The sequence below is a fragment of the Pleurodeles waltl genome, chromosome 3_1 (genome assembly GCF_031143425.1).
Source record: "Pleurodeles waltl isolate 20211129_DDA chromosome 3_1, aPleWal1.hap1.20221129, whole genome shotgun sequence".
Classification (NCBI taxonomy): domain Eukaryota; kingdom Metazoa; phylum Chordata; class Amphibia; order Caudata; family Salamandridae; genus Pleurodeles; species Pleurodeles waltl.
Window position 1 is genome coordinate 1,439,738,787 of NC_090440.1, and position 19,313 is coordinate 1,439,758,099.

Below are 19,313 nucleotides of genomic sequence, written 5' to 3' on the forward strand. Positions count from 1 at the left end.
TGGGTTTTGTTTGGCTTGCTGTATGCAGGAGTTGGTGTTCTGTATTGGTTTATGAGAGAGATGTATCACACACTAGCTTCTAGTGTTCAGCATATGGGCCCTTTCTTCTTTTTATTGGTTAATGTTCAGGAACTTTGAAGAGTTATTCTTGAGATTCAGTTTACCACAGTCTTGGGGATTTGTTAGTTTGCTAGTGAATGCCATGGGTGGTTTAAATAAAGTATCATTTTATCCCTGTCTGTGCAAAAGTAAAGCTATATCAATAGACGTCCATCAGTGGGTCAAAAAAATAAGCTTGCATTTAAAGCAGCCGTTTAAAATCGACGTGGGCACAAGCAGGAGTTCATGCCCAAATTGGTATTTCAAGTAATCCGGTTACATCATATGTGACAATTCACTCGGATAATCGTGGAGGAATTTTCCCAAGTCAATGGTCTACAATTTCAGAACAACTAGCAGAAATCAGTCTGAAAACACAGATTTATGCTGGCGTTCCTCATCCCAAGTGGAATTCGTTTAGGAGATGGAACAGGAATGGCACAGTCTTTGTTGAAAATGAGGTGGTGCATGCCATTTCTTGGGTGGATGGAGCCCTTAGCCACCACCTGAAATTTGAGAACTTTGAGGTCTGCTGAAAAATTCCAACTCTCAGTGAACTTAATCGTCTTGATGCAGATGCTAAAGCCTCTGATTAGAAAAGGCCCACTATGCCCGACAAATCTTCGATAGAACTGGATAAAGCATTAGTAAACTAAGTAGTAAGGCAAAATGGTGGTCATCAGATGAAAGTTGCAAGAGTACAAAGGTCAAAAGAAGCCTGGACAAGGGAGGCGACTGTAAGTCGTGATAGGCCCTTAAGCATTTCCCTGAGATAAATAGGTGCTTTGCAGACAGGTGGTAAAGCACCGGCTCTGTCAAGAGGCAATTATTTGAAAATGTGCTAAGTCCACTCCATATCATACCAATGTGGGTGGCTGTCGTCCAGTATCAACCATGCTTCTGTGACAAAGAGAAGACTGATGTTGTCCCTGCGGAGCACGCTTTATCTGTTAGTATGTCATTGGCTGAATGACTGCACTTATATTGAGCATGGCACCTCTTATGGTCACCTGGGGCACCACCTAGTCAAAATTGTCTTTGTTGTAACATATTCATCTTTGCTATCAACGTGAGCCGGTGTCATCCAATAATATCTATGCAGGATTTTGCTAGATTAATTCATTGACTATGATTAAAAAGCTTGTTATAAGTGTCAGAGAACTCAATTTAATTAGAAAATATTCTATGCACGGTATTTCAGTGACAGCATGGATATGGGTGCTGACTGCAGTAGAAATCTGCTGACACATTCGCACTGAGTAGCCCCCACAGGGCACTGAGGCAGACCCGTTGTTAACCTTCATTGAGTGGTCACGCATATTTTCCAGTTATGAAGCCTCTCATTGTACCATAATCAACCGATTAACGTCTATGAGGTATCCAAATGAATGGAAAAACGAAAAATTAGAAACCACCTTCGATGAAACCAACACATAAATAGCCAAATAAATTGAACATTCAATGAAACATTTTAAAGGAAAGACAATTTAAGGAAACTAATTAAAATCATAAATCACCTTAAAATCGAAAAAAACAGGAAAGGTAAACAGTATTTTTGTACTAAAAAATCTTTAAGTACAATACATCTTCAAGAAGCCATATTCTTAAAATTAAACACATTAGAGTACCCTGTATCAAAGGTAATTTAGGGATGAAAGCTAACAAATTGTAAAAATACCAGATTTTAGATAAAGTTAAAAAATGCAATGTTTCCCAGTAAAGTAACTAAACAATATTATTTTATTGTACTTAAAAATTAGAAAGTACAGTAAACGTGTGACCAAATCTATGTTAACAATGGGAAAGAATAACGTACCCAAAATCCACTAAGGGAAGAAAGTTGAAAAAAAAATACAACATTTTCTAGCACAGCCTCTTAAAAGCACCACTGTATTTGCAATAATAATTTTCTAATGTTCACATTTTCTGTGAAAACACATACAACTATATGTTTTAATCAAAAACCAGGAGCTAGACAGTGATTCTCTCTCTCTATACATATCAGCTAGTGGCGGTTAGTAGTTATAGTTACGACTTTTTTTTTTACCATAGACGAAGCACTTTTAGTTTTGTCAGTAACTTTGGCACCGCTTGACGAATCTTCACAAAATTTTCAAACTTATACTTTGGTCAGTTCAGCTGCTTTCTAGAAAGTTTCAGGGTGATATGTCAATTGGGGGCCGAGAAAAAAAGGGAATCCCAAAACACTTTTTCCCCATTCTATGTCAATGGGATTTAATTTTTTTTTAACATGACTACAGCCTGATCCGCTCCATGGATTTACACCATATTTGGCAGAAAAGTAGCGCTTGATCCAGAAAGTAAGCTTTTTCTGATTTGGTGTAAATCCGTTGAGTAGTTTCTGAGAAATTAGACTTTAAAAAATATAGATATCTAGGGATGCGGATCCTTCGCAGATCCATTTGTTCCTGAGCAGATATCTGATTGGCTGCCAGCACTTCAACCAGGAAGTGTTGGCAGCCATCTTGGGACTCGGCTTCAGCTGAGTCCCAGAAAAAAAGTTAAAAAAAAAAAAAGAAAAGGTGCCAGTGTAGGGACACCTTAACCCCTTAGCTCTGGTGTTAGCGCCCCAGATGGGCCTCGCCAGCGCTAAAAAGCATTTTTGGAAAAAAAAAGTCAGAAAATGCCACAGATCCGGATCAGACTCCTGCCCTTCTCTTTTAATTAACCCCCTGATGGGGCAAGTCTTGGAGGCGTTGGGGCTTTTGATTATGATGGGGGGTGCCCAGGGCCCCAACTTAGGGCTTTCATTAGGCCCGGAGGCTGCCACCTCCCTAGGGTAATCAGTAATTAGAATGTGGGGAAGCACGGCTCCCCCTGCACCACGGGGACCACCATCTCCCTGGGGCTAAATTAAGGGCCAGATTTAACAAAAGTGGCACTACATTGCATGTAGCGCCACTTTTCTTGCAGCCCCTGCAACCCCCTACTGCCACCAAGTGTGTGCCGTATTTAAAATACGGCGCACCATATGGGCCCCTATGTACACTGAACAGTACATAGGGGCCCATTGAAAACAATGGCATGCCGCCTTTTAATGCTTTTTGCAACATTTTTTGGCCCCCTCTTGCACACAATATGCCTGGTACAGGCATAATGTGGCACAGGAGATTACAAAGTGGTGCAATGCACGCACTGCGGCACTTTGTAAATATGGCGCGGCATTTTTGGCCATCTAAATGCCACATTAGCATCAAAGCAATTTTGCTAATGTGCCACTAGATGGCGCTAGGACCTCTTAACTCTGGGTCTAATTATGGAATGCAGGGGTCTGCGTAGTCCCACTGCAGCCCCGAGGACCGACACCTTCCTGGTCCTGGGGCTCTATTCAAATGTGATGTGGAGGGCCCGCTCGCACCTTTGCAGCCCTAGGGGCCACCACCTCCCTGGGGCTAAAATGAAATGATGGGAGGGGTCTATTTCAGACCCCTCCACATCCCGGTGGCCACCACCTCCCCTGGGCAATGTATATTGTGTGCGTGGGGTTGCTCACCACCCCCGTTTCCCCCCCACCCCCTGCAACCCTGGGGACCACCACATCCCCGGGGCAAAGATTATAAAAAGAAAAGAGGTTCTGTTTCGGACTTTCAGCTCTCACTTGCAGAAAGCAGTGTTTTCTTCTGTCTTGTGTGCAGGGAAGACTGATAATAACATTGCTCCCACAAGCTATTTAAAGCAGCTCCCTACTTCTAGGAATGTGGGGAACTGGCTAGGACCGTGGGGGCTGTCACTCCGTCTCTCTCTCTCTATCTTTCATCATATAACTGGATGGAAGAGAGAGAGAGAGAGAGTCATTACAATGGTCTCTCCATGCAAGGACTTCTAAAATAAAGTCACACCTTAGTAGAGAGTGCCCTGGGGCATAATGGTTAAGGTCACAGACTCTCACACTAAAAATTTAACGTTCTAGTCCAGGTGTGTCTGTGGTCATTTCTCTCCCATGATTTCTTTTCAACTTCAAATGTTAAGGTTCACAATAAAAGGTGAACTCACTCTTTTTAATTGACAAATACATTTTTTATTTTCAATTTGTCCACAAATATCTCATTCTACATATATCAATCACCAAAGCCTAAAAAACTCTCTATCTCCCTCTCACTCTCATTCCCACTCTTTCTCTCAATTTCTTTTTTTCAGTCTCTTTCTCCCACTCACACACCGACTCAGACCCTTATGCATCCACTCACAGACCCACTGAGACACTCACACGCCCACTCACAGAACCACTCAGGCTCTTAAACACCTAGTGACAGAGCTACTGAAACGCTCAAACACCCACTCACAGACCCACACAGATGTACCCACTAAGACACTGATTCACCCACTCTCCTATCCAGACACACGCTCTCACGGCCACACTCACACCCAGATACACCCTGGCACACCTATTCTCACACCCAGAGACACAGCCAAAGGGCTGTGCGCAGTGTGGGATTGAGTGGTTAGGGGGGTTGGCCGCAGGGTCTTCCCACCCGCCAACTGCTGCTGTGCATGGCTGAATGTAATATTTGCGGTAATATTTTTAATGAAAAAACTGTGCATGACAGGGGCACGAGTTATAGTTACATTAGGGCACGAGTTATAGTTACTTGAGATAACTCTAACTATAACAGGTGAATTTCTATGGTTTGTATGTTTAAAATGTGAGCCTAAGTATAACGTCCCTGTAACCTTTGGTTCTTTCAGTGAATATATATATATATATATATATATATATATATATATATATATATATATATATATATATATATATATATATATGGTTTTTGAAACTGTGGGTAATGTTTTTTTACTCTAGGTTTCAGGAGCACTTTGATAGGTTTGATAAGTGTTAATTTTCAAATTGACGTGGGACTCAAGAACACAACTTAAAAGGATCTACTCCTGCCCCTCCCTTTGAAGAAACCTGAGCTGTGAAAATGTGGATTAACATTGTATTTTCTACTATAACATATCCATTGTAAACAATTCTGTTATAGAGAATATGCACTAGTACCACCTTTACCCAAACAATACCTCACCCAAACCTTGGCCTTGGCATTAATCCTACACTTGACCCTAATGCTGCTCCCAAACCCTAACCTCATCCTTAGATTAAGCCATAATATAAACCCTATCCCAACTTTGATTGTTACTTTCACTATAGTGCTGCCCCTAAGACCACAGATGGCTCGCCCAGCCGTCACAACTTCCCACCCGTTTGTAGGTGCATGGATTCCGAAGGTGGAACTTCAGCTGGCCCCGCAGGTGGAAACCCTTGACCTAACTGCCCATCTACCACTGTGCTGACAGATCATTGGGACAGTGTACATGCCCTGTTTATGGAAACAAATATTTGAGGGCAAAGGTTGTAAAACCGTGGCATCGGCTTGGCAAACTGTTCAGCTACAGCACTGTGGATGCATTGATGGCAGTGCAATCCCAGAAAGTTAGGAATATCAATAAACATAGAGCATCCGGTCACACATTATGACCTTGCAGGCTGGTGAGACCCTCTCCAAGATCTAAATTGCCCCCCAAGTCTAACCATAACCGTAAAGCTGTCCTTAACATGAGCCTAATGTTAAGGCGAAGCATAAAACAACGACCCCCCCCTCCCTGTAAGTATTGTTTACTCTAATCTTAACAGTTAAAAGTTCTCTAACCCTATCTCTTACCCTCTTACTTATTTGATCCTTACTAACTGTGAAATACTTAACAATATTTTCAATGAGATTGTCTATTTTCATGTTATATAACGAAATAAAAAATGATCAATGTCACTTTTCCCATTTGTATGTTTGTTATTGGAGTTTGTACGCTCAAAATTCTTCAATGCCGCAGAATGCCTTTTGTTTCTAATTAACACATTAATTGTTGCATTTCAAAACTTTTAACTTACCTAGGTGCAAATATTTGCAGCTAACTGCTTATTTTCTAATGATAGATCTCAATTTCGTTTTATAAAGGGATGTTGCTAACTGTTGTTTTTTAATGACGGGGCAAATGGTACTAGCTCAATATTTTATGTGGTAAGGACATCAATTATGTGGCAATGTCCAAAGTTAGTAAACAGAATTGCACTATTTGTGTACAAACATACAATGAAAGAGACCAAACGCCACCTTCCTTCAACTCCCAGTCCTACTGCCAGTTCCTGGAAGACACCTTCTTCAAGCAGTGGTACAGGAAGAAGTCTGCATCCTTCAAGAAAAACATGATTTTCATGCAGGACAATGCTCCATCACACGCGTCCAAGTACTCCACAGCGTGACTCGCAAGAAAGGGTATAAAAGAAGGAAATCTAATGACATGGCCTCCTTGTTCACCTGATCTGAACCCCATTGAGAACCTGTGGTCCATCATCAAATGTGAGATTTACAAGGAGGGAAAACAGTACACCTCTCTGAACAGTGTCTGGGAGGCTGTGGTTGCTGCTGCACGCAATGTTGATGGTGAACAGATCAAAACACTGACAGAATCCATGGATGGCAGGCTTTTGAGTGTCCTTGCAAAGAAAGGTGGCTATATTGGTCACTGATTTGTTTTTGTTTTGTTTTTGAATGTCAGAAATGTATATTTGTGAATGTTGAGATGTTATATTGGTTTCACTGGTAATAATAAATAATTGAAATAGGTATATATTTTTTTTTGTTAAGTTGCCTAATAATTATGCACAGTAATAGTCACCTGCACACACAGATATCCCCCTAACATAGCTAAAACTAAAAACAAACTAAAAACTACTTCCAAAAATATTCAGCTTTGATATTAATGAGTTTTTTTGGGTTCATTGAGAACATGGTTGTTGTTCAATAATAAAATTAATCCTCAAAAATACAACTTGCCTAATAATTCTGCACTCCCTGTATGTGTGAGACTGTTGTCACCTCAATGAGGAAGATATTGATATGATTACCTGATGCTACTGGTTTACGCCTCATAAAGGCGCCCTCAGTGGCGTATTATGATATAAAAATAAAATAAAGGAAGAGAAAAAAAGCAATAAAGACTTTGACCTAATTAAAGAAAAGGGTAATATTTTTCCATTTGGTGGTGGCCGTATGATGTTTGCAATTGTGGTAATTTCTGGCGCACACACACTCTTACTGTCACCCACTTATAGTTCTTTCTAACGCGCATGCGTTGTTTTACACACACTTTTCAAAGTGCACGTTTCTTTTTCAGATGCGGTTCGACAGGGACAAGTTCTCCATTAACCTGGATGTGAAGCATTTCTCCCCCGAGGAGCTACAGGTGAAAGTGTTTGGCGACTTCATTGAGATTCATGGGAACCACGAGGAACGCCAGGTACGCAGGAGCTTCTGACTGTCACTAATTTGGTATCAGGCGAAGGATGGCGACATCAGCCACGTCACAGGACACAGCCACAATTCTAAGAGTTCTGGCCCTTACATATTACCTTCTCATGAGAACAGGAAACATACCCATGTTACCAAAATCCAATACTGTGATGTCGTCATCAATTCCCAACTATTAGACAATTTAAACCCATAGGGACATATTTACAAGTCTCTTGCGCCTCCTTACACCACACTCGCATCATTTTTTTTTACATTAATGTGGTGTTAGGGAGCTAATTTCCCCACGCCATATTTATAAAGTGACGTAATACATGCATTGGGCCACTTTGTAATCCCTAGCATCACATTACGCCTGCGCAGGGACGCCCATAAAATGTTGCAGTGAAATTTACAATCTTTCACTGCGCCATTTTTTAGCATCATTTTTAATGTCTCCCTAAGTCAGGCCTTGAAGTGACCAACCCTTTGTTTTCAATGGGCCTCCCTTGACTTTGCAGGGTTAGTGGCATAATTTTTGGCACTAATCCTGCAAAGCGCCACAATAGCATCAACATTTTTTACACTATTGTCCTAACGTGCGCCATGGTGCGCCATATTGTAAATACGGCGCATACATGGTGTCGTTAGGAGGGTGCAGGGGGACACGAAAAAAGTGCCACAACAAAGCTGATGCTCCACTTTCTTGCAAATATGCCCCTACAATTTAAAACATGAAATACAGGGATGTGTTACCCAGCTATTATAAGCTGGTAATTTAACTTCCTGACCTGCTTAATCAAATTATGCTTTGGTTTTCTGTTATTCAGAAAGGGGACATATTTCAGTACTTCCAATATTAGCCACCCAAAATGTACTTGTCTTAAACGGGTTAGGTAATTACGTAACCACTTTGTAGTAATTGAATGTATTAGATTTCAAGAAATTCCTTTCTGCCTTTTGTCTTCAACTCTTTCCAAGTTAACTTGCTCAAGAAGTGAGCTAATGTCTAATTTGTGAAACTGAGAGAAGCAATAACATTAAACTATTTACTTATGGGCAGATTTATTAAAGGGTTGTGTCTCTTTTGCAGCACACAACAGGGTGCAAAAATATCACCACTGTTAAAGTGTGATTTATCAAGCCATGCTAGGCCCCCTTGTGTGGCCCTGAGTGGCTTGATAAATCCAGAGTAATGCAACGCAGCACAAATCGCTGCATTGTATTACTTTGCCCTAGGGAGGCGTTCAATGGGTGGCCCATTGGTGTTCTCATGCAACACAAATGGATTCTGACACATTCCCAGATTTACCATAAGTGGTAGACCTGGGAATATGCCAAAACTGCTACGCCACCCCCGACCCCCCCCCCCCCGGTGAGGCGTAACTAGAAGAAATATGTTTATTTCTCCTTGTTTTTTTCTATTTCTAAGTGTGCTACATTCTGCAGCACAGATAGGAAGAGGAAAATACTGCGGAGATGGGGTTTGTGTGGGAAGGTGCCATTCCATTCCTGTATCTGCAAGATACAGCCCATTTCTGTCCTTTGCCCCTGGCGCTGGCCACAGTGGGCTGCCTAGCACCTATGCAGGCTTACTTGCACCAAGGTGCAAGGATGCTTGCATCACAGAAAGGATTGTTTCTGTGCAGGAAGGGACACCTTCCTGCATAAAAAAGAATCAATGCAGGCTTTTTCATCTTTCTATCTTTCCATGGGTGCTGCAGAATGCAGAAAATTGATTACATTTGATGCCTATTTGGGTATCAACTTAAATTGGAACAAATCAGACATTTTTCCTTTGGCCTCACTGAAACCTGATATCAATTCTGAATATCTTAATTAGCCATAGGCTTAGTACAATTCTTTAGTATTATAGTTACCAGAGACAAAAATGTTGACAGTATTTTGCTAATGACCGGCATGGTGCACTATATTATAAATATGGCGCAACCATGGTGTTGTTAGGTGCTGGTGGGGGGGGCGCAAGAATCTGATGCACCACTTTTTCTTAAATATGGGCCTTAACCTCCAAATGGGAATCCAAAATCAAGAGGTGAATTAGGCTTAGAATAATGCAGTTACAGTAGGAGCACTCTCAATGGTGGGTCGTACTAGCACCATCAAAATGGTAATTATCCAAAACTATTATACATGTTCACTAGTATCTAAATCAGACTGAACACACCATTTTCTCAATACTTACCAACCTACTACATGGATTAGCATCAGCAGGTGAGCATCCCAGCGTCAGATGGGATATCCTCACGATCCTGTTTGAAAAGCGGGTCTTTATTGTTCCAGGTATGAAAAGATATTTCCATGCTGCACAACCCACCTTTGCAGTATTCTGGCTGAAAACAGAAAAAATATGCTCCTCTTTGGACAATGGAAAGGGATCAGCTTGAATCATGTACACTATAAACTTTATGTCCCATCATACTTCCAAGACTTACATGACAAATTCACATGATGCAAACTTCCCACTGGGCCGTACCATATGGGAGATCAGCAGAATGGTGAGGCATATATCGGTATGTGGCCCAAACCAGCAGCTATCAGATAACCTTCTGTTGTCACTGACTCAGGAGAAGGTCATTAAAGAGGCACGGATGGCCACGAACTTACTGAACCTGGATGCCTACTTTAATACTGGTCAATTGATCTCAATTGGACGACTTGTAGATAAGGATTTCCTTTCACTATTCTCTAATTTACTGAACTACAAGCAACAACATTCCCACCTTCTGGAAACAGCCACCAACATGTTTCCCCTTTATAATACATGATTGCATCTGCTAATCTTAGAGGTTGGGACTCCAGTTATACTAAAGGTATAGCAAAACCTATACTTTCAATCTGCATCCTGCACAGGAGCAGATGAACTTAGACCTCAATGTTCCAGTAAATGATGAAGCATGGTCATTTTGTTATAAACAAACCAAACTTATTTCCAATAAATTATAGACGCAAGCTCATGCATTACAAATTCGTAACCATCTTTTAGTATAACATCTGTAAAAATATGTAAACTTAACCCAAATATTACTGCCATTTTGCAGCAGTTGTTCATGTCCTAACTTGACCTGGTATTGCCCCATAATGTCTGAGTTTTGGACGACCATGTTTGAAACTATCAGTGCACTCACTGACTACCACATTATGTCTGCACCGGTTGCTGTGCTGGGATACGTGTATAAGCTTCCTCTCCATGGCAGCAGATTAACAGTGATGCTCTTACTTCTTGCTTAATGTGGAATCGGCCCTCCAGTGATCCAAAAATGGCTGCGGATATGGCCTACTCCGGTGACTAGACAGATGCATTTGGTCCATATTGCCTAGAAAAAAAGACCTATAGACAAGTGGGTGGTGCATTGAGAAAATACCCAGCAGATAAACCCTCAAACCCTTTAAAGAATTCAAGTCCAAACCATTAAAGATTCTAATGAGACAATTGACCATTTTCCCTTGTAGTTAAACTGGCTGATTGTTAAAAATGTACAGCTCTACTCCAGCTTATTTTGCAATCTTGAAATGATAGTTAATATTTTGCATATCATTTGGAGGTTCTAGGCTAGACATGTTAGAGTATAATAGGCACCCACGAACTGGGACTTGATGCTAAGTGTATGCTGTTCTCATCCTGTACGTTATCTGCTTGAAATTGATGATTACTGTTAGTGTAATCGGATATCGATAAAGTATTTAAAGAGAATAAAGAATATATGAAAGAGAAGAAAAGTGAAAGTGAATGGGAGAAAGAGCGCAAGAGATTACGAGACAAAGGTGCATAGAGATGGATAGAAGAGTGAGTAACGAAAGCGGGTGTGGGAGGATAAAGAGAGAGATAGATAAAGAGGCAGAGACGGGCGTAGAGAGAGGGAAGAGATATGTAACGAGAGAGAGTGAGACAGAGGCAGTGAGAGAAAGAGTGAAAGGTGGGTTGAGTCATTACAAGAGTCAGTGGTTGTGGTTGGCTTGAGTTTTTATGAGACCTGATTGACTTGAATTGTTATTATTATGGTTGGCGTTAGCCGTTATGAGAGTGGTTGCCTTCAGTTAAGAGAGAGGTTGGATTAAGTCACTTGGGGTGGGTTAAGTGAGTAGTTCAGAGAGCGGTTGGCTTGAGTCATAAGTATAGTGGTTGGCTTTCATTCTTACGAGAGTGGTTGACATGAATTGATAAAAGAGCGATTAGCTTGAGTTGTTGTGAGAGTAGCTGGATTAAGTCATCATGCGCAAACGGCGTTTAAACAGGCATTCATTTTCTCACTTTGACTCCAGTTTTAAATAATCATAAATTTTTCAAATGGATACACATGTTTGCTTTCAGGAATAAGGAATATGGCATTGAAAGTGTTGGTACTTTTTTTGTTCTCTTTCTTTTCTTCTCACTGCACTTCTCCAGAGAACAATAGGGCATATTTACATGAGTCTGACTCATCAGCATTGATGCGTCAGATTTCTTGCGCCTACGGCAAATGCCCTAACGAAGCCATGGATGCACTGTATTTACAATGCAACGCTCCATGGTGCAAGTTTTTCATGGATGTGTTTGAAATTCTGACACATCTGTTGCCGCTAACGTGATGCATTGCTGGAGTTGCGTCGTAAAACTGACACAACTCCATCAATGCGTCAGAACACAGGGGTGAGTCCCATTTTAAAGCCCAGCGTCAATCCTTATGCCTGGTTTGAGGAGGTATAAGGATTTTGAAGCAGTGAAGACATAGAGTGACGCAGGGAAAAGTTGTAAATTTCACTGCATCAGTTCTACATGGCTTTTTATGTGAGAATGCTTGCCCTGCATACATTAAACCTGGCACAGGTACAATGTGACGCAGGCCTCTACAAGCTGATGCATTGGGCCCAATGTGTCACTTTGCAAATATGGAGCAGTGTGGAGCACGGATTGCATTGCTGCTGCGTCAAAAAAATGATGCAGCAACAGCGCAAGCTCCTTGTAAATATGGCCCTATATGTTTTAAATTGCTGAATGCTCAGGGCACGTTAAGACACTGGTTGTATGACAATTTGAGTCACATCAGTCTATGGCAAATTACGACCGCTGGAGAGTACACCATGGTTTCCAACCCAGTGAAATTAAGCCTGTGGGCTTAAATGTCATTAATTTTGCCTTGAGATGCTTGCATGCACTCTCTACCGAAAAATTTTGAATTCTTGAGTGCACTGCCATGTTTTTAATATCAGGTTCTTAAAGCCTTGTTGAACTGACCCCTGATTTTCTCTTTGACATTCATTGTAAACCAGGGATGTCCAAGCTGACACAGGAAGAGCCAACACGAGGACAGATGTTCAGGCTGTCCTAAAATATACATTGAACCCTCTGATTCTAAATGGGGCTGGTTTTCAAAGTACAAAGTGCTAGTTTTCCTGAGAATCTGGTAGGCATCTGGGATTCCCGCTGCTACAACAAAGGATCTGTTTCCATTTCTAGATACACTGGCTTCTCTATGGTCCCAGAAGAGAAGACCTTAGCATTCAACATGACCTATACCTGCAGAGCAGAAGTCAGTTTGTAGGCGAGACATCACGTCAATTTCCTAATGTGCTAAATAAAATAAATTACTTTATGTCAGACATGCGTCCACTGTCTATGCACTACAACATTCCAAGAGATTTGTCTTGAGAATGTTTCACTTTGTTACACACCATGTACCGATAGGTTTCCTGTCCTATATTCTTGCAGTGTTTACACGAGTACATTGCCTATAAATGTGCACAAATGTACCTTTAGTGATGCTAATAAACATTTGTTTCTGTTCAAGGACGAGCATGGCTATGTCTCCAGGCACTTTCACCGGAAGTACAAGATTCCCCTGGACGTGGATTCGCTGTTGATCACCTCTGCGCTGTCGTCAGATGGCGTGCTGACAGTGACAGGCCCGAGGAAGCTGGCCGATGTGCCTGAGCGCGTCATCCCGGTGACCCGCGAAGAGAAACCGGCAGTGGCCGGCATCCCAAAGAAATAGGGCAACGTTTCCACTTCAAGCCTTGTCAAGCTGGGGCGCACGAATCTGCAGAAAGGGGCGGTTGCACCTTTAACACCGGGCTGCTTCTGTTTGTGCGGTGTCTGCCCCTGCACGGGTCTTGAGCCGGGTTTACTAAACGCAATAAAGTTATCAAATAGAATAGTACCGTTTCTGGCTGTGATTGTCTTTCACTGGACGAGGGACAGATATGCTGGGCACTTGTGAAGCCTCAGTGAAATGACTAAAATCCTGATAGGCAAATCATTTAAAAAAAGGAATCATTTTAAAATCAGTGAAAACCCAGGAGAAAAGCCACAGCAGAGATGTGTGTCCATAAAACCCAGTGGAAATTCTATCTTCGTGTGATTTCAATAATTACATTATGAATATATCACTATATGAAATTGCAGCTTTTGGGTAAGCTTACGAGTGTTTGCTATTCACAAAGGCATTTTACAAGTAGTATATTTACGTATGTGGAGCCTCTGCACATAAAAAGATAGAATTGTCCTATCTTTTTATATGAGGACACTCCAGGGTCCTAAAGCTTTACTACTAGTAAAATACCTTTGTGGATAGGAAACAATCATCAACGCACACAGAAGTGTACATTTAACTTTATGAATAAGCCCATAAGGAGCTACAGTTTTCCATACCGAGTAAGGGCCAGATTTACCCGGCCCTAGCATCTCTTAGCGCCACACTAGCATTATTTTTTTACACTAATGTAGCTTTAAGGAGGCTATTCCCTTTCACCGTATTTACAAAGTGGCACAAGCATTGCCTCATTATGCCTGCGCCAGGCATAATGTATGCAAGGCGGGGGGGCCTTCCCCCACAGGGAGGCCCATAAAAATCGTGCAGTGAAATTTACAACATTTCAGTGTGCCATTTTTAGCGTAATTTTTAAGGCGTGCTAACAGCAGGCGTTTAAATGACATGCCTATTACTTTCAACGGGCCTCCCTTTACTTTGCAGGATTAGCGTCACAATTTATGGCGCTAATCCTGCAAAGTACCCTAATAAGTCATAAATTCTGACGCTATTGTCCTAACGTGCACACACGCACGGTGTCATTGTGGGTACAGGGGGTGCAAAAAAGTGGCGCATCACAGCTGATGCACCACTTTCTTGTAAATCTGTCCCTAAGAGTCTTATTGACTGATTCTGGACGTGACTTGGATGTAGCTGGTCGATGGCATGTTACATATGCTTTGCAGGTTCAGCAGTACCAGCAATAATCCATTGCCGTAAGTGGAAAACCTGTATATTATTTAATACAAAAAGGTTTCTGTCGATTGATGAATCTGGTTCGAAATTACACATAAGGCACCCATTGTTTGAGGAGAAGCAGGGCAACCATTTTGTCACTTGGTGCTGCGAGCACATTCCTTCTTCTAATCTGCTTTTCCTTACTGCTTACCATGTTTAGGGAAAATTCTCGCCCCCGTTCACTATTTTTTGTGAATGGGATATGACTAAAACACTTACTTTCGAACCAGTTGTTTTCTACTTGGAAGGAAGTTCGGAAGTAGCGCTTTTCATCAGCAGACAATTTGAATTTGAATGGAATAGCATATGTAACGGTTAAAAACTGAAATTGTTTTCTGACTTCAGTGCGTCCTGGTCAAATCCCTCATGCAAAGGGAAACTTGAAAGGGTAATAATGCTAATTAATGAACAAATTAGAATCCATTCAACAGAAGTAAAAGTGAGTGCGGCGTTTCTGCTCCAACGTGCTACTACACTGTTCTATTATCAGTAAAACGTGTAAAGTATGCCTGGAAAGCCATGATCCATGTTCCAGAAGCACTATTGCACCTGTCCTGAGTTTTTGAAGGCTGCCTATTCTCCCTGGTTGGAACAGTACATATGCAAAAGCACATGGTTCTTTTCCCCTGTGCAATGAAAACCTTTTATGTGGAAAAAGCACTTTCTCTCTACTCACACCGAATCGGGGACTGATCTGTACCGTCTCCTATCCTGGACATGAAGTGTCCCAAGCCCTTAGCTACAGTAAATTTCCAACAATTGTGGGTATTCATTAACTTACATGCCTAACTACGCTTTGTTCGGGTCACTTCATAAACCTTGGGTGCACCTTACTGATGCAGAATTGTACACACACATGGCAGAGATACACTATTGTAAAAATATTAATGCATGCCAGGACTCGGTTCGAATTCCTGACAAGGGTAAGCGAGAGCACTTTTTCAGGTTTCGGGATAGTACATAGCACAAGAGAGGTGGGAAACATACCACATGGAGGAAATGGAGGTTGTGGCAATGGAGACTGTAGTCATGGATGTCAACAACTTCCAGGGTAGACTCTCAAACATGCTGCCCCAGAAAACAGAGGGCCAGCAGTTCCTTCCAGGTCAGATACAAGAGAGCTATATAGAGGGTTAGGGAATACAGACGATTGTGTCTGGCAACATCAGTTGTTTTGACTTCATCGATTGATATTACAATTTACACACGTAAATCCATTTCCACAGCTTTGTTTCTTTACCCTTTGTCGGTTCTCTTGATCTCCCTTCTCCCGCTTCCTTGTACAAATCCCTGATTTAGTTTTTGGGTGGACCGTGGTATTTTGACTCTGCTGCTATTTTTTGACCTCATTGGCATTACTGACTTAGTCAACTAGAACCTGTTTTTGAACTAGCTTGGGATTTCCCTTTAGGTTTGGCAACTATGATTACATCTTTCCAGTGGAATGAAGTACTACTCGTCTTCAGTTCTGGAGTCTTTCCGGGTTGGCCTGGGGGCTAGTTACATCAAGGCTTCGTATCACACTGGATAGACTGCCTCGTGTGTTTGTATAGTACGTAGCTGTTATAAGAATCCTTCCTCGGTTCTACACCACTCACGGTCTTCTGTTTTCTCTCTTGACAGTGGGGTGGATTGTGCATTTGTGGTGCTGTCAAATCTTGTATCTTAGAGAGGCAGTCCCGGTCTTCTAACAACAACCCTGCTTGAAACGAGAGTTGTCTCTCTGACCCATGCCACACCCATCCTGCTCTTTTCAGAATAAGGTGTTTCCTACTTTCCTTGAGTGTGATACAGGAAGGAGGACCACAGGGAAGAGGGAAAGGCAGCATTTACTTTGTATTCCTTCAGCCTGATTTGCCATGGTCAAGACAGGATGCCAGTCCTACAATATGTTTACTGAGGGTAATACCTTACAGGTTATGGCACAGGCAATGAATAAGATACAAGAGGGACTGGAAATAGCCCTTAATAGCATTCTTTTTTGTAAGAAAAAAGTAAACAGCTATATGGTGGATATCTTTCCAACACATCCAAAGACGAACTCCCTCAACATATAGGGCCTAGCACTACCACAAGTAATTCAGACACAGTTGGCAAAAATCCCATATCAGGATTTCTTTGTTCCTCTTTTCCTACAACAGCTGTTGATGCAGATGCACCTGAAAGATTTTCAGGGGCACCCCAGCACATTCACAATGCGATCAACATTTTATGGGCAAACATCAAAATCTGGCACTGATCAAGCCAATATGATAATTAAACTTTCCTATTTCAGCAAAGGTGCATTATCTTGGTCGACAATCCTAAAACTGAACCAAAGTCCTTGGCTTCATAACTTTCCAACATTTGTACATCAATTTACAGATATATTGGAAAATTAATGAAGGTGGTCCTGGGTACTATGCTTCTACTGTGGAATCATTGGGCACTTTGTCAATGTCTGTTTTCACTCTGTGACTACAGAGCCTGACTATAACAGATGAACCTCAATCGAGTTCCACCCAAGGTACGAGAAAAATGAAAAAGAGCAACAAGCCACCTTCAACTACTGAGAAATAACTTAACGCCAAGACTTTGAATCTGTTTCCACTAATAGACTGTGGAGTTTGTTGGTTCATGGATCATGCCATTGTACAAAAATATTTTTCTTCATAAATTGGCCCTAGTGTGTTTCTTTGCTCTCTCTCCTCAGGCAAAGAGTTTTTTGTGTATTTCAGTCAGAATTAAACCCTTTATGGAAGTCCTTCCTATCATCTACTGGTTGGAACCAATCAATTTCATTTTTAAATTTAGTAAAAAAAACTTGGAATGGAATTATGCAGTAAAGAAATCATTTTTCAGGGTTGCCTGCCTTGGGCTTTGATTCTATTCTCAGGCTTTGCTTTGAAATTGTTGAAGCTAGCAGGTGTATGTTTTGAAGAAGATATGTATAAATGCAACAGCTTTGATATTGGAGTAAACATCCTTAGTATGGGGTAGTGAATTGAGGGTGTGTAGGTGATTAAAGATAAACTGCATTTTTTACACTGGATTGAATATTTGTATTCGGTGCAGATATGAACACCCACAAAATCAACTGCACAAAGTACACACATAAACATTTTAAATGTACATTTTTTGTACAATACTTAGCGCATACCACTCCAAGTCTGTAGCCAAACGTTTGCCAACGGATACATTGCATTTGCACTTCTGCAATGTAAATGAGGACAGGGCGACCCAAGAGGTTAGGATCAATGTGGATGCAATAGAACACAGAAACAATATGACAAGTTTAAACTAGATATCACAGTATACCCATTTAGGCAAGGACACGCATCCATATTAGTGAACGGAGAATTACCCATGTGTTGTGAAAATACGTAATGATTCAGAGAAGTGCAGGCAGTGAATGTAACATGAAAAATAAGACGGAACAATAGAGCATGAGTAATTTACATAAAACAATATTTAGTTCCAATGTCATTTATAGATGGCAGTCGAGTAGTATGGCAAGTGACCTAACCACTCCATGCAAATCACTCAAAATAAAAAATACAATCAAATAGCCCTTGTATATACTCGATGTTTCACCCTCTTTGGATCAATCACACGGTCATCATCAGGACAGGAAAAATGTGAATGTTATCTGAGATAGCTGCATGTAAAAAAAATGTCATTACTAACTTGTGTGGTGGTGCAAAATGTGTCTTAAGAGAAAAAAATGAAACAAAAATAGACTTATTACGAAAAGGCCCAGAAATGGATCAAGAAAATAGAGTTGAAGAAATTGGAGCTGAGAGGTCAACAATGAAGAGTAGTACAGTGCGAATTTAACAGAGCACGACAGACTTACCTTGCAATGGGTAAAACGTGGGATTTATGCCGGAATTAGGACTTGGCCTTTCTCAGACACCCTCACATGATCTCATGCCTCACAGGCTCCTACATGGTAATACGCTGGAAGTTATGGTATAGAGTGGCCAACAATGTTTCCAAAGTAGATGTTACACTGAAAGTTAATTGGACACTGCAAAAATGTCTGCTTTTGTCACATAGATCAGGCATGCACCTGGGTGAGACTGGATGCTGATTCCAATTGACAGGGTGCAGCATCAACAGACAATGAATGAATAAAAACATGTCATAGAGTCCAAACTTGAATTACGGAGGACATCTCAGAGCCCTATGCTTCAGTGACACTGCTCTAGTTGTGTCATTGGTAGCCACGCACCTGCTATACCCATAGCTCCTCTTAAAAAAAGAAAAACAAGCATTTGCAATGCAAATGTCTTTCACTTGTGAGAGTTAGAGCTATTGGCCCTGTAAATGACAAAGTCTTTTCTCTATGTGTTTTGGTTTGTAGTGTAGTGGCTATATGAAAGGAGACGCAGCTGCAGCACTCCCTAGAGGACTTAAAATTAAGAAGTTACCAACGGGACCAGAGATGCAGCTGCAGCACTGTCTAGGGGACTAAGAATGAGGAAGTATCATAACAGAGACACAGCTCGAGCGCCGCCTAGAGGACTTAGAATGGGGGACTTACTGACGGGAACAGAGAAGCAGCTGCAACATTGTCTAGAGGACTTAGATCGAGCATGTTCCACTGTGACCAGAGACCCAGCTGCAACACTACTTAGAGGACTTAGAATTGTGGAGTTACTGAGGAGAC

General features: G+C 41.4%; 1 protein-coding gene across 1 annotated transcript in view; it reads left to right on the plus strand.

Moving 5' to 3' along the window:
- CRYAB (crystallin alpha B) overlaps nt 1-13,550 on the plus strand; it is a 32,779-nt gene extending 19,229 nt beyond the window's left edge. The window contains exons 2-3 of the mRNA XM_069225000.1: nt 7,288-7,410; nt 13,187-13,550. Of these exons, the coding sequence (XP_069081101.1) occupies nt 7,288-7,410; nt 13,187-13,390 (327 nt within the window). The 3' untranslated portion in view covers nt 13,391-13,550. The remainder of the gene's footprint in view (nt 1-7,287; nt 7,411-13,186) is intronic.
- The last annotated feature ends 5,763 nt before the right edge of the window (nt 13,551-19,313 follow it).